Here is a 16,145-nt window from a genome sequence, read left to right as displayed (position 1 = left end):
TGTCTCTACTGTCTCAGACATTGCTCGGATTGAACACAGGATATTTGGGATATAAGGGGCTGGAACTCCATATACTTTCTCAGAGATTCTGCTGGTGTTCCTCTGGATCTAATCCAACACTTTGTAGTTGTTAAACAGCATTAGGAGATGGTATCATTTCATGAGAGAGAGAGAGAGAGAGAGAGAGAGAGAGAGAGAGAAAGAGGGTTGAACCTTTGCACAAACAGTTCCAGCAAAACTATGAAGGCTCCATACATCTTTATATGAAGAAATATTTTCTGATTAAAGCGCATGGAGTAAAAGCCGCTGGAGGTCTTCGCTGGAGGAATTTACTCCTTGTACCATATTGAAGGCATTAGAAGTGTGTCGTCTTGGCAGTGACGGATCATGGGATATGGGCAGTAAATTAAAATAAAAAATAAAAAAAACACAGCAGAGCCATGTGGGGGCTTTTATTGTTTTATGATGTTCACTGTGTGTTTACTGTGATAAGATGTGTTGCATGTGTATGAGTAAAAAGAGAAAGAGTACAAAAGAAACACGATACTCCCCAAATGGACAAATGGGTCGACTTTTCCAAAAGAATAGAAGGAGACCATTAGTCTTTTGGATTTCATTTACAAATTATACCAGGCAGGGGTAAAACGAGAGCAGGCCTCCGGATCCCACGACTTCTTTCTCAAACTCAGAACAAGAGAACGAGGCTTTGGGGTTTTGGGATTAAAGCAGACTTCGGTGTTGACATGTTTCCTCTTACATATTAAGAAAAAATTAATGCTAATGTGCAGCTCATAGTTTGGCTAGGGAAAAAGAGTGGAGTCTGATGCTCATCATCATCATCTTATCAGACCTTATCTTTGTGTGAGTCTGTATCTCTGAAATATTTCAGGAAGGTGTCTGTGCTGTGGTGGATACAAGGTGAAGTGACTCAACGGTGACTCTGTTTCCTGTTTGCCATCTGCTATCCTGAGTCACTTGGAGTCATCAAGTGTGATAAGACAACACCCACTACCGCCGCATGCATGTGCTCCATGAGAATTCAGACACTTCAGTCTAGTTTTCCTGTGCCTTTAAGGCATGTCAGTGCTAGTTACAGTTCAACAGCAGTGCAACAGTAGGACTGTAACTAAATACAATAAGAATGAAAATAATGTGTTAAGATACAAACGCAAATATAAATAAACTTGACTTGAGACTAGAGGCGAGGAGTGGGATTCCACTGGGGGAAGGTTCGTGCATTCATACTTAGAAGCTGCCTGGTCAGCATTGCCTTTTCTGAGTATTTGGGGATCCTAAGCATCTCCAGTGGGGCAGTGGTGGCTCAGCGTTTAAAGCTCTGGGTGACTGATCAGAAAGTCGATGGTTCAAGCCTACCAAGCTGCAAATGTTGAGCCCTTGAGCAAATCCCTTAGCCCTTTCTGCTCAAGAGAGCCTCTGTGCTCTGAGTTTAGCTTCCTAACAAGCTGGGGTATGTGCAGAAAAAAAGTTTCCACCATGGTGTAATGTGTATTAGTGACAAATAATGGTTTCGGCAGCTTACTCAGGGTCACCCCCATCCACGCTAAGCATATGATTTTATATACAAAAATAATCAGGATTCATTAGCGTGATTCAACAGGATACCGTAGTCATAGCTAGTAGTCTCAACCTAGCAACTTGATGTGTGTTAGCCTAACACTTCTTACTCTAGAAAATCCAGTTGAAGGACTATATTATTGTTAACATATGGCCAGAGTAAAAAGAGCAGTGTGCTGCTACAATAATCTGGGGTTACTGGTGTAGATCTCCAAATATGTTCTGATTGAATCTTGGCATTTCAGTGCCTTTAGTGTCATGTATATACCTTTAATTCATTCACACTGAAATTTTCAGGATAAAATATCACACGTTTTTTCAGGGTTTGGTTTCCCCCAGGCCTTTACATGGTTTAATGTTTTGAATTACTCATGCTGATTATCACGGCTCTTTCCTGCTCATATTTGAGAACTAAATCTGATCCCTTGTTGGATCTGTTTCAGGAATCTTTGATATACATGATCTCGAAACTGCAGTGCTTGAATTTGGCATCACATCAGCGATATGAAACTCACTCAGGTGTTAATAAAGATTAGGACTTGACTAGATTTGGATTCTTGGGGTTGGGATGCTGAACTTAGACTTTATCTCAGTCTTTAGGGCCTGGAGTCCGGACTCTAGGGCCTAGAGTCTGGACTTGATTTTGGATACTTTTATTTCAATGGTGGCTCAGTGTTTAAAGCTCAGGGTGATGGATCAGAAGGTCGGGGGTTCAACCGTTCTATTTTTCAATTTCTGAGTTGTTTCAGTTATTTCCACTCAGATTTAAGAATTGGATCGGTTGGATTTCTCTTGGACTTTAAGGCTTGTGACACTGGGGTGCTGAAATAGACTTTGGGACTCTGGACTCAATTTTGACTTCAGGACATGGGATTCTGGGACTGGATTGGGATTCTATGGTTTGGGTTTCTGGACTCCATTCTGACTTTAAGGATTGAAACAGTTGGATTTATCTCTGACTTTAGTTATTAAGATTCGGGGCTTGATTTGGCTTCTGTGGTTTGGGTTTCTGGGCACCATTCAGAGTTTTGGAGATGGAGCTCTTGGACTTATCGCAGACTTTATGTCTTGAGACTCTGGGCCCAATTTGTTCTAAGATTGGAAACCTAGACTCAAGTATTACATTAAGGCTTGTAACTTAAGACTAAACACAAACTTTAAATATTGGAACTCTGGACTCAGTTCGGACTTAGTGGGTTGGAATCTCAATCCCACTGTAGGAAGCAGAACTTGCCTCAGACTCTAGAGTTTATGATTCTGGACATGACCCAGACTCTAGTGCTGGGAACTCTGGACTCAACTCTAGACTTTATGACTTGAGATCCTGAACTTGACTTCTGCTTTAAGGCCAAGGATTTTACATTCAACTCTAGTGGACATCTCAGGGATTTGCTGAGTCACTATTTCACAAGGTTGTGTCCCAACCCACGTCTGAAAGCAGACAGTTCAACAGGTCCACTCTTCAGTTGTATAACAATGGGTTTCCATTGTCATTTCTGGAGTCTCAGAGCTTGGAAATGTTAAGAAGCATGCAAGTAAAACAGTCATTTGAAAAGCCTAGGCCATTAATCACCAAACATAAAATGCCATGCCAAAGACCTTGGTGTTTTGTTCTTAGGCTTCACATTTAGTAAGCAAATTCCCTATGATGTCAAAGAAAGTTTTGTTCGGCCTAGAGAAAATCATCCCTGCCTTCCTCTCATCCTGCATTGATTATTGTAACTGTATACACAGCTGAGACCCATTCATCTTTGTCTCAATTACAGTGCATACACAATGCTTAACCACATTAACCCACATTGTTTTCCTCATCACTAGCTACCAGTCCCATGCAGGATCTTGCTTGAGGTTTTATTGTTTGTTTTGAAAGTCTTTAATGGACTGGCACCTACTTATATCTACTTTGTTCTTACTCCACCCCTCAAATTACTTCCGTCTGGCATCTCTGCGGTCTTGTGTACATCTTAGATAGCTATTCATTTAAAATCAACCTTTCTAAGTGTCAGGTTTTTCCCTTTCATCTGTCTTTTGAGTCAATATTTCGAAGGTTGACTTGTATGCTGTGTATACAGAGTGTCCACAGAATGCTTGATGATGCTCTGTGTTGTGTTTACTGTCCTTTATGTTGTAATATTTACTCTACGTGAATCACTGTGAAGCCAAAACTCAAAATTCAGTTCCTGGGCATCAGCATTAGAATTGTAGACAAAGTCGTATATATTTTTGATTAATGACTGGGAGCTAACCTTGGACAACTGAGGTTTATTTTGACCTCCACTAGCTTACATGAACTAGGTCGTAAATTCCCAGTCTCCACTAGAGTTAATAGGATCGTTCATGAGCAAGCTCAGTGGCAGATTTGTAGAAGATGCTTGCTTTTCTCTTCCTTGGAGACACACACGTTTACCCTTTCGCTTTCCCACACATGGTTCTTATTTAGGTCTGAGCTGTCGTGCCCTTTTCTCCACTCATTGCTAATGTACAATACATTCGCAAGAGGGTGTTTGAGGTCTAAAGAGAATGACAAATTACCATTCCCTGTCACTTAGCGTGCCATAAGTGAAGACAACAAACCTCCCCTGGTCAAGTAGAAAGTCTTCGAGTTAATCTGTCTTAAATTACTTTAATTCACAAGTAAATATGACGCTAATCATGATGCACAGATCGTGATTTGTACCGTCATTCATTTGTAGAAGACTCAGCATGACGCTGATGTCACATCCTACTGGGAATACAGTAGATTAAATGTTATGATCTCTGTTGAAATACTCCATGGCTAAACACACTGTTTCATGTGTAAACTTGTGGGACTTTGTGCTTGCTAAACCCCCTTTAGCTCGATTCGCGCTCATCTGCTAGTTTTAATGCCACCCATATTTTTCCAAAAAAAAAAAAGGATTTTCCTCAGGCACCGTTTTGCCCTTTTATATACAATATGCTATTGTTTGGGGATCTGAGAGCTAGCTTCAGTTCAGGGTAGCGCCGTCTCCTTCTCGGAAAGACGGAGCCTATTGCTCATACGGTTGTACGAGCTCGTAAATGGAACGCCCGAAGGTGTCTGAGACGTGGCCTTAAGGTGAGAGGTAGTTTATCATCATCATGAACGTTTTCCTATGACTCAAGAGACCGGAGTTTTCGTTCCAGTTGCTAGTTACTGCATTTATGCTGTCGAGTTGTTATGCTGTTAGTTAATATAAATGAGTCCGGGCCAGTTGGGAAAAATTTCACCGTGAATCAAAGGTTCACAGAGAAAAGAAGAAATACAATGGCGTAACTTCTCTCTGGGGTGAATTGTGCTCAAGTTGTTGGAAAGATGCTCAAAAAACTTTTTTTTTTTTACTTTCCCTTCATTTCCAATAAAATTCAACTGGGTGACATAACAGTCTTATATTTTGGCTTTGATTTGTTTGGAAGTACTTTAAATCCTTAAACACGCCATAGACGTCCAGCAAAGTGTGAATAAAAGAAAGATATGTAGATAAAAAATAAACATTGAGATAAAACACTGAATTTACTTATCAGACATATCAGAGAACTGTCCAAATGGGCGGGGCTTAATATGCTAATCTCTGTCTCTTGCATATTCCATTAGACAGCAACGAAAAAAATAAGTTTTTAAGTCTGTATTTATTAAATCCTTTTTTTTTTTACCTAGAGGCAGTGGTCAAGACAGTCTCAGATGCTTCTATGAAGAAGAAAAACTCTGAAGCATGTGTAAAAAGTGAGATACTGGAGAATTACTCCATCCAAACTCTTCAGCCAGAAGATTTTTAAAAATCATTGCTGTAAATTAATACAGAAAACCAAATCGTAAGATCAGGCAAAGTAGAACATATACAAACGCTTAGAATTTACTCACAGAAACGAAAAAATCAAAACAAAACAGGAACAAGAAGTGAAGAATCAGATCTTGGACTTGTCTGAGGTTTCGCTCTGTTAACAGGAAGTGGACTTTCCTGCCAGTGTGACAGTGTTAATAATCCAAATGCATCAGAAAATCGACTTAACCTTGTCTGTGTACAGCTTCTGAGTACGAGGAACTTTCCCTGTGTGAAGTGACTGTTGAACTCAAGTCATCATTCCCAACTCATTCCATAAACTGCTCTCAATTGGTTATGAAGCATAGTTATCTGAGGAAAAAGGATCCTCCCATTCCCATTACTCTGCATAATTCCTGAAAGATTCCCTCATTACCTTTCCGAGGAATGTTAACGATATGGGGATATAAATTGCCTCAGGAATTTCTCCGATAATTGAAGATGCTTGGGTTTCCAGGTTTCCTTCGTCCCTCAGAGCTTCCTTAAACCGTCCAAAGGTCTAAAATATTGTGTGGTGTTTAATTTATTTGATTTTTGTGACAGGACTTTTATTATCTACAGTCCAGGGAAAATTTGAAACACGTTTGTTAATAAAAAAAAAAAATTACTCTTCGATTATGATTGCAAGTGATTTATTACGAGCTCTTAATGCTTCATGGGTATGAAAAGTCACTGCTGGCTTTTAAAACCTTCAGCCAGTTGGATTTTATTTATGGTTTAACGCAGAGACGCAGAAGTGATCTGATCTGACAGATGAAACAGCACTGTCATTTCTGTCTTTTTGACTCATTTCTTGATACTCTACACACACACACACACACACACATACACACACATAATCACACACTCCTTCTCTGTTGCAGGACCTGGACAGTCTGCAGATCCACCTGGAGGAGGTTCGATTCTTTGACCTCTTTGGCTACAGCCAGGAGGAAGGAGCCTGGCTGTGCTTCATGTGCAACAATCCAGAGAAAGCCACTGGTAAATTTCATTCCAAATTTATTTTCAGATCGGTAAAATGTCTTTTAGCGTCCGAAAGGTTGCCAGATTGAAGCCAAGACAATTTAAATGGAAATTAAATTAAAATTTATAACACACTCTGACCAAGCCTGCTTTATATATATCTGTTTCTCCAAACTGAAACTCATGCTCTTACTTTCTTAATACGCTGCCGTTTCTATAGTAACCGCTCATCCACAGTGGATGCTCCACATTACGAATAAAAAGCTTTGATTGAACAATAAACTGTTGATATAGTGCAGTTCTCTCTAAGATGTTTATTTAAGGAGTCTCCAAAAAATTACTGAAAATAATCAATCTCAATGAGCTAAGAGTAACATGGAGTGTTTCTTTTTGCCATAAACTCATCATGATATTTCCCTACAAGAAGCTTGTCCATCCTGTGTGTGTGTGTGTGTGTGTGTGTGATGAAGGATGAATTGTGAAGCTAGCATGATGGAGCAGGAAATAAGTCTCAGGTCTGTAATTTAAGCAGAGTTATGGATGATGGATTTTATGGCTGAAATATTCAACAATGCTGACGTTCATCATCCCAGTGATCCGCTGTTCAACACAGGAAATGAAAAGGAAAAGTGCAGCAGAAAAGAAAAGGGACAGTAAGGAAAGGGATGGAGCAGGAGGAAAGACAAAAGACTGTTTTCGTAATGCTGGAAACACCTGAGAGATTTAATGGACTTGATAACTGCTCCTGTGCTGGAGGTTATGTCTCATTACAGCATAAACAACACACTTCCAACCAGGTCTGTGTGATAGACAGGAAATTAAATTATGGGATTAAATTCCTGGGATTCCTGAAAATGCCCTAGTGTACTGTACAGGGATCCTGATAAAGAGATACAAGAAGAAAGAGGAAGAGGAGAAAGGGCAGAAAGTGAAAGGAGAAAAGGAAGGGATGATGATGATGATAATGATGATGATGAATGAGATATAAGAGGAGAAGAAGAAGAGATGAGGTGAAGGAATACAAGGAGCAGGAGGAAACAGAAAAAATGAAGAGGGAAAAAAGGGGGGGAGGTAAGGAAAGAGAAAAAACTGATGACAATGATGATAATGGATGAGGGGAGGAGAAGAAGATGAAGGAGAAGAAGAAGAAGGATGTGAATGAGGAAAAATATAAATTAAAGAAGTATAAGTAGAAGAGCAAGAAGAAAAAGATGATGATGATGATGATAATGATGGATGAGGGAAAGAGGAGGAGGAGAAGAAGAGGGAGAAGATGGATCTAAATAAAGAATAATTGAAGAAGAGAAAAGAAGTTAGTAGAAGGAGGAGGAGAGGATGAAGATGATGAAGGAGAAGAAGAAATGATGAGGAATAAGGGTTAGGAGAACAACCAATAGTAATAGAAGAAGGAGGAGAAGGGAAAGGAGGTGAAGAAGGAATTTGAAGAATTCAAGAAGAACTATCATTACATCAAGAGGAGGAAGAGGAGGAGGAAGGAGAAGAAGAGGAGGAAAAAGAACAAGAGGAGGAGGAGGAGAAGGGAAAGGAGGTGATAATGGAATTTGAAGAATTCAAAAATAACTATCATTACATCAAGAGGAAGAAGAAGAGGAGGAGGAGGAATAGGAAGAAGAGGAGGAGGAATAGGAAGAAAAACAAGTAGAAGAAGATGATGATGAAAAAAGAAGAAGAGGAGGAGGAGGAAGAAGAAGAAGAACTGGAACAGCTTTAGGATGCTACATCCTGTTTTGCACTGCAGCTTCTCCACACAAACACACACACACACACAAAAACACACACACACACAAACACATGCTGATGTGACTGATGTGAGATGTTTCTCAAGGAAAGCCCCTCTGTTCTTTCGTTAGCTGCCTCGTGCCTCTGAGGCTCAGAGATGTTAATCCACAGCAGCAGAGCAGGTCTGAAACGGATCTTCATGGAGGAAACACGTCTGATTGTCTCATGGCTGAAGTCGACTGGACGCTTTGAACATTTCCGAAAAGAGAACACTTCCCTCAGGCACGGTCCGGTCTCTCTGTAGCCGTGTTTCTGATTTGTTGCACTGTTTTCCTGATTTGCTTATGCATCCAGTCCAAGTTCTTAACAAGAGGTTTTACATTTCATGAAGTAATCAGCATCAGCGTTAGGAAAGTGTTCCACACGGTGGAAACACACACAGATGACACGTACACCTCCGTCAGGCTGCAGCCGAATGTCTTCATCACCTCAATCACCTCCATCTCCTCACAGCTCCCACTGATGACCTAACTTCTGGGCTGTCTAAACTGGAAAAATTGATTCGAGGTCAGGAGGATCTTCTTGTTTTACCTCCTGACCTTCTGCCTCGTTGTTTTGTTTTACTCCACCATGTAACTAGCTCATGGGTTGTTATTGAGCGGTTTCACCACAATGATGTGGTTTCTCCATGCCGATGTAGTTTTACCACAATGATGTAGTTTCTCCATGCTGATGTAGTTTTACCACAATGATGTGGTTTCTCCATGCTGATGTAGTTTTACCACAATGATGTGGTTTCTCCATGCTGATGTAGTTTCTCCATGCTGATGTAGTTTTTTCCACAATGATGTAGTTTCTCCATGCTGATGTGGTTTCTCCATGCCGATGTAGTTTTACCACAATGATGTAGTTTCTCCATGCTGATGTAGTTTTTTCCACAATGATGTGGTTTCTCCATGATGATGTGGTTTCTCCATGCTGATGTAGTTTTACCTCAATGATGTAGTTTCTCCATGCTGATGTAGTTTTACCACAATGATGTAGTTTCTCCATGCTGATGTAGTTTTACCACAATGATGTGGTTTCTCCATGCTGATGTAGTTTCTCCATGCTGATGTAGTTTCACCACAATGATGTGGTTTCTCCATGCTGATGTAGTTTCTCCATGCTGATGTAGTTTTACCACAATGATGTGGTTTCTCCATGCTGATGTAGTTTTACCACAATGATGTAGTTTCTCCATGCTGATGTAGTTTTACCACAATGATGTGGTTTCTCCATGCTGATGTAGTTTCTCCATGCTGATGTAGTTTCACCACAATGATGTGGTTTCTCCATGCTGATGTAGTTTCTCCATGCTGATGTAGTTTTTTCCACAATGATGTAGTTTCTCCATGCTGATGTGGTTTCTCCATGCCGATGTAGTTTTACCACAATGATGTAGTTTCTCCATGCTGATGTAGTTTTTTCCACAATGATGTGGTTTCTCCATGCCGATGTAGTTTTACCTCAATGATGTAGTTTCTCCATGCTGATGTAGTTTTTTCCACAATGATGTGGTTTCTCCATGATGATGTGGTTTCTCCATGCTGATGTAGTTTTACCACAATGATGTAGTTTTACCACAATGATGTGGTTTCTCCATGCTGATGTAGTTTTACCACAATGATGTAGTTTTACCACAATGATGTAGTTTCTCCATGCTGATGTAGTTTTACCACAATGATGTAGTTTTACCACAATGATGTAGTTTTACCACAATGATGTAGTTTCTCCATGCTGATGTAGTTTTTTCCACAATGATGTGGTTTCTCCATGCTGATGTGGTTTCTCCATGCTGATGTAGTTTTAAAACAATGATGTAGTTTCTCCATGCTGATGTAGTTTTTTCCACAATGATGTGGTTTCTCCATGATGATGTGGTTTCTCCATGCTGATGTAGTTTTAAAACAATGATGTAGTTTTACCACAATGATGTGGTTTCTCCATGCTGATGTAGTTTTTTCCACAATGATGTGGTTTCTCCATGCTGATGTGGTTTCTCCATGCTGATGTAGTTTTAAAACAATGATGTAGTTTTTTCCACAATGATGTGGTTTCTCCATGCTGATGTGGTTTCTCCATGCTGATGTAGTTTTAAAACAATGATGTAGTTTCTCCATGCTGATGTGGTTTCTCCATGCTGATGTAGTTTTACCACAATGATGTGGTTTCTCCATGCTGATGTAGTTTTACCACAATGATGTAGTTTCTCCATGGTGATGTAGTTTTACCACAATGATGTAGTTTTACCACAATGATGTAGTTTCTCCATGCTGATGTAGTTTTACCACAATGATGTGGTTTCTCCATGCTGATGTAGTTTTACCACAATGATGTAGTTTTTCCACAATGATGTAGTTTCTCCATGCTGATGTAGTTTTACCACAATGATGTGGTTTCTCCATGCTGATGTAGTTTTACCACAATGATGTAGTTTTACCACAATGATGTAGTTTCTCCATGCTGATGTAGTTTTACCACAATGATGTGGTTTCTCCATGCTGATGTAGTTTTACCACAATGATGTAGTTTTACCACAATGATGTAGTTTCTCCATGCTGATGTAGTTTTACCACAATGATGTAGTTTCTCCATGCTGATGTAGTTTTACCACAATGATGTAGTTTTACCACAATGATGTAGTTTCTCCATGCTGATGTAGTTTTACCACAATGATGTAGTTTCTACCATGCTGATGTAGTTTTACCACAATGATGTAGTTTCTCCATGCTGATGTAGTTTTACCACAATGATGTAGTTTCTCCATGCTGATGTAGTTTTACCACAATGATGTAGTTTCTCCATGCTGATGTAGTTTTACCACAATGATGTAGTTTTACCACAATGATGTGGTTTCTCCATGCTGATGTAGTTCTACCACAATGATGTGGTTTCTCCATGCTGATGTAGTTTTACCACAATGATGTAGTTTCTCCATGCTGATGTAGTTTTACCACAATTATGTAGTTTTACCACAATGATGTGGTTTCTCCATGCTGATGTAGTTTTACCACAATGATGTAGTTTTACCACAATGATGTAGTTTCTCCATGCTGATGTAGTTTTACCACAATGATGTGGTTTCTCCATGCTGATGTAGTTCTACCACAATGATGTGGTTTCTCCATGCTGATGTAGTTTCTCCATGCTGATGTAGTTTTTTCCACAATGATGTAGTTTCTCCATGCTGATGTAGTTTTACCACAATGATGTAGTTTCTCCATGCTGATGTAGTTTCTCCATGCTGATGTAGTTTTTTCCACAATGATGTGGTTTCTCCATGATGATGTGGTTTCTCCATGCTGATGTAGTTTTACCTCAATGATGTAGTTTCTCCATGCTGATGTAGTTTTACCACAATGATGTAGTTTCTCCATGCTGATGTAGTTTTACCACAATGATGTGGTTTCTCCATGCTGATGTAGTTTCTCCATGCTGATGTAGTTTCACCACAATGATGTGGTTTCTCCATGCTGATGTAGTTTCTCCATGCTGATGTAGTTTTACCACAATGATGTGGTTTCTCCATGCTGATGTAGTTTTACCACAATGATGTAGTTTCTCCATGCTGATGTAGTTTTACCACAATGATGTAGTTTCTCCATGCTGATGTAGTTTTACCACAATGATGTAGTTTCTCCATGCTGATGTAGTTTTACCACAATGATGTGGTTTCTCCATGCTGATGTAGTTTCTCCATGCTGATGTAGTTTCACCACAATGATGTGGTTTCTCCATGCTGATGTAGTTTCTCCATGCTGATGTAGTTTTTTCCACAATGATGTAGTTTCTCCATGCTGATGTGGTTTCTCCATGCCGATGTAGTTTTACCACAATGATGTAGTTTCTCCATGCTGATGTAGTTTTTTCCACAATGATGTGGTTTCTCCATGCCGATGTAGTTTTACCTCAATGATGTAGTTTCTCCATGCTGATGTAGTTTTTTCCACAATGATGTGGTTTCTCCATGATGATGTGGTTTCTCCATGCTGATGTAGTTTTACCACAATGATGTAGTTTTACCACAATGATGTGGTTTCTCCATGCTGATGTAGTTTTACCACAATGATGTAGTTTTACCACAATGATGTGGTTTCTCCATGCTGATGTAGTTTTACCACAATGATGTAGTTTTACCACAATGATGTAGTTTTACCACAATGATGTAGTTTCTCCATGCTGATGTAGTTTTTTCCACAATGATGTGGTTTCTCCATGCTGATGTGGTTTCTCCATGCTGATGTAGTTTTAAAACAATGATGTAGTTTCTCCATGCTGATGTAGTTTTTTCCACAATGATGTGGTTTCTCCATGATGATGTGGTTTCTCCATGCTGATGTAGTTTTAAAACAATGATGTAGTTTCTCCATGCTGATGTGGTTTCTCCATGCTGATGTAGTTTTAAAACAATGATGTAGTTTTACCACAATGATGTGGTTTCTCCATGCTGATGTAGTTTTTTCCACAATGATGTGGTTTCTCCATGCTGATGTGGTTTCTCCATGCTGATGTAGTTTTAAAACAATGATGTAGTTTCTCCATGCTGATGTGGTTTCTCCATGCTGATGTAGTTTTACCACAATGATGTGGTTTCTCCATGCTGATGTAGTTTTACCACAATGATGTAGTTTCTCCATGCTGATGTAGTTTTACCACAATGATGTAGTTTTACCACAATGATGTAGTTTCTCCATGCTGATGTAGTTTTACCACAATGATGTGGTTTCTCCATGCTGATGTAGTTTTACCACAATGATGTAGTTTCTCCATGCTGATGTAGTTTTACCACAATGATGTAGTTTTACCACAATGATGTAGTTTCTCCATGCTGATGTAGTTTTACCACAATGATGTGGTTTCTCCATGCTGATGTAGTTTTACCACAATGATGTAGTTTTACCACAATGATGTAGTTTCTCCATGCTGATGTAGTTTTACCACAATGATGTGGTTTCTCCATGCTGATGTAGTTTTACCACAATGATGTAGTTTTACCACAATGATGTAGTTTCTCCATGCTGATGTAGTTTTACCACAATGATGTGGTTTCTCCATGCTGATGTAGTTTTACCACAATGATGTAGTTTCTCCATGCTGATGTAGTTTTACCACAATGATGTAGTTTCTCCATGCTGATGTAGTTTTACCACAATGATGTAGTTTCTCCATGCTGATGTAGTTTTACCACAATGATGTAGTTTTAGCACAATGATGTGGTTTCTCCATGCTGATGTAGTTTTACCACAATGATGTAGTTTTACCACAATGATGTAGTTTTACCACAATGATGTAGTTTCTCCATGCTGATGTAGTTTTACCACAATTATGTAGTTTTACCACAATGATGTGGTTTCTCCATGCTGATGTAGTTTTACCACAATGATGTAGTTTTACCACAATGATGTGGTTTCTCCATGCTGATGTAGTTCTACCACAATGATGTAGTTTCTCCATGCTGATGTAGTTTTACCACAATGATGTAGTTTTACCACAATGATGTAGTTTCTCCATGCTGATGTAGTTTTACCACAATGATGTAGTTTCTCCATGCTGATGTAGTTTTACCACAATGATGTAGTTTTACCACAATGATGTAGTTTCTCCATGCTGATGTAGTTTTACCACAATGATGTAGTTTCTCCATGCTGATGTAGTTTTACCACAATGATGTAGTTTTACCACAATGATGTAGTTTCTCCATGCTGATGTAGTTTTACCACAATGATGTAGTTTCTCCATGCTGATGTAGTTTTACCACAATGATGTAGTTTTACCACAATGATGTAGTTTCTCCATGCTGATGTAGTTTTACCACAATGATGTAGTTTCTCCATGCTGATGTAGTTTTACCACAATGATGTAGTTTTACCACAATGATGTAGTTTCTCCATTTTGGTTCTTGATGCAGATCGTCCTCCAGCCGAGCCTGGCTCATGAGGCCTCTGTTCCACTCGGGTTCTCAAAAATGAACCTGTGGAACCAGTGCCGGTTCTGGATTTAGTCCATATTCAGTCAGAGTTTTGTAGTTGTAGTAGTGAGAAAATGTCCGAACTAAAAATAGTGAGTCTGACATGCCAGTGTGTGACATTACATCATAAACACTGTGAGTGTAATGTCTGGGTGTAAAGCTTTCCATCCACACACCAGTGAAAGACATTAATGTGCTATGTGTTTCCATAGAAACAACTACTGTGATCCTGATTTGACGTGAACATGCTGTCATTTCCTGTTGTTCTAAAAAGCTGTACATTTAAAAAAAAAAAAAAAAAAAAGAGCTGGGTCTGAGAAATAATCTGAGAAAAATAAAATACCTGAGAAATAATCTCATATAGTTAATCCTGGGTATCTGGTATCTTAGTGGGTAAGGCATTGGACTACTGCTCGGACTATAGAAACGATAACAAATTAGAATAAGCTGCACTGCCATCAGATCTGCTGACCAATCAGAATTGGTACAGCTTTATAAACTCTTTTCTGTCTCAGTGATGTAAGAATGTAAGAAGGTTTATTTTAATCATAGGTCTAAGGTACTAATGACCAGATTGTAATGTCATTTATTCCTTTAATAATGCAGTAGGATTTTAAGCTTTCATCTGTTGCACCGGACAAAGAGACGAAGGAAGATGATGTTTTCAGCCAACTTTTTTTAAGGCAAAGCTCATAAATTAAATAGTTTATAGTTTTTGTTCTGTTCTTCGTTAATTTCTGTCATTTCACTAATTGTAGCATTTACTGTTGTGTAAAATTCTGCAGTACGCTTTTAAACCCTGGTGTTTTAACCCCGATGAATTAAACATGTTCTTCTGAAAATCTAACGAGACCAAGTCAGTGCTGCACACAGTACGTTTTATTGTCGTTGTTTATAAAGCAAACGAATCGGATCAGGCAGCATGGGTACGAGTGCCAAGGTAAAAAACAAAAGATCCATATAAAGCCACGGCGCGCTCGCTCATTAAGCACGTGCGATCACTCACACACCACACACACACACAAACGCTGTTTCGGTGTGTGGGACGGCTTCCACGTGTGTGTGGTGTGTGGTGGTGGTGGGAGCGGGGGTAGTGCGGCGGGGCTTTAATTGCTCGGAGTGTGTAATGTTTGCAGGCTTTACTGAAGGTCTGTAAAAGCAGCCGCTGGACTCGGAGTGCTTGCCTTGGCAACGTGACGGCTCGCGTTAGACGGTGCATGCGTGCGTCCTGCCTCGTGAGAATACAAACTGCTCACACAACACGCTCTTTATTTAACCTCAAACCATGGCCAGGTCGGGTTCTGGGTTCTGATTGGTCCGGAGGTGTTGGTTAGTTCTCTAGATGAGCAGCTCTGACAGGAGCGCAGCTTTATGATGTTAATGCACGCATTCTAATATGTTATTGTTTCTATAGCAACAAATTATCCCATGACTTGCATGGAAATGGCTTAAACATTGTTGTCATGGTAACATTTTTCATGTATGGAGACTTTTATTTAACATTATGGATAGAGTCTCCGGTTTCTGAGGTAAGCTGCTGAAGGAAAACCTTAACAAGTGTCTTGTGGATGAGCCACAACATTTAACTATAAACAGATAAAAAAAAGAGACTGTTCTATCAATTCAACATGATGTGCTGTTATATATATAAATATAATATAATATATATATAAATAACAACAAATTATGATGGTGATTGTGCTTCAATTAAAAACCGGTTGTTGATTATTTTCCTCCATTAGCACCACACACAGTGTTTCATGTGACAAGTCCTCTTAGGAAATCAGATTTCCAAAGCCTGAGTCACGAACCCCAGTCTCGGTGGCGTCTCCATGCACTTGATCAAACCCCCGTGTGAGCCATCCTGTAGACACGGACCGGCGTCCTGTGACTCAGCACACATGCGCTAGTTATTATGCCCATGGCTTTGTTCTGCTGAGAAACACAGAGGCTTATAACGTACATGTGTCTCAGAGTAACAGGACTGATCGGGGTCTCGCTTCGACACGTTTTATTCATTAGGATGTAAAAAAGACAAA

General features: G+C 39.5%; 1 protein-coding gene across 4 annotated transcripts in view; it reads left to right on the top strand.

The window, feature by feature from the left end:
* veph1 (ventricular zone expressed PH domain-containing 1) overlaps positions 1–16,145 on the top strand; it is a 100,148-nt gene that overhangs the window by 60,006 nt on the left and 23,997 nt on the right. For all 4 annotated transcript variants that reach the window (XM_058387791.1, XM_058387790.1, XM_058387788.1 and 1 more), the window contains exon 12: positions 6,257–6,374. In XM_058387791.1, coding sequence (XP_058243774.1) covers positions 6,257–6,374 — 118 coding nt within the window. The remainder of the gene's footprint in view (positions 1–6,256; positions 6,375–16,145) is intronic.

The sequence above is a fragment of the Hemibagrus wyckioides genome, linkage group LG04, assembly GCF_019097595.1.
Source record: "Hemibagrus wyckioides isolate EC202008001 linkage group LG04, SWU_Hwy_1.0, whole genome shotgun sequence".
Lineage (NCBI taxonomy): Eukaryota > Metazoa > Chordata > Actinopteri > Siluriformes > Bagridae > Hemibagrus > Hemibagrus wyckioides.
The sequence above is the reverse complement of the archived record's forward strand: the minus strand, read 5'-3'. Positions and strand labels throughout refer to the sequence as shown.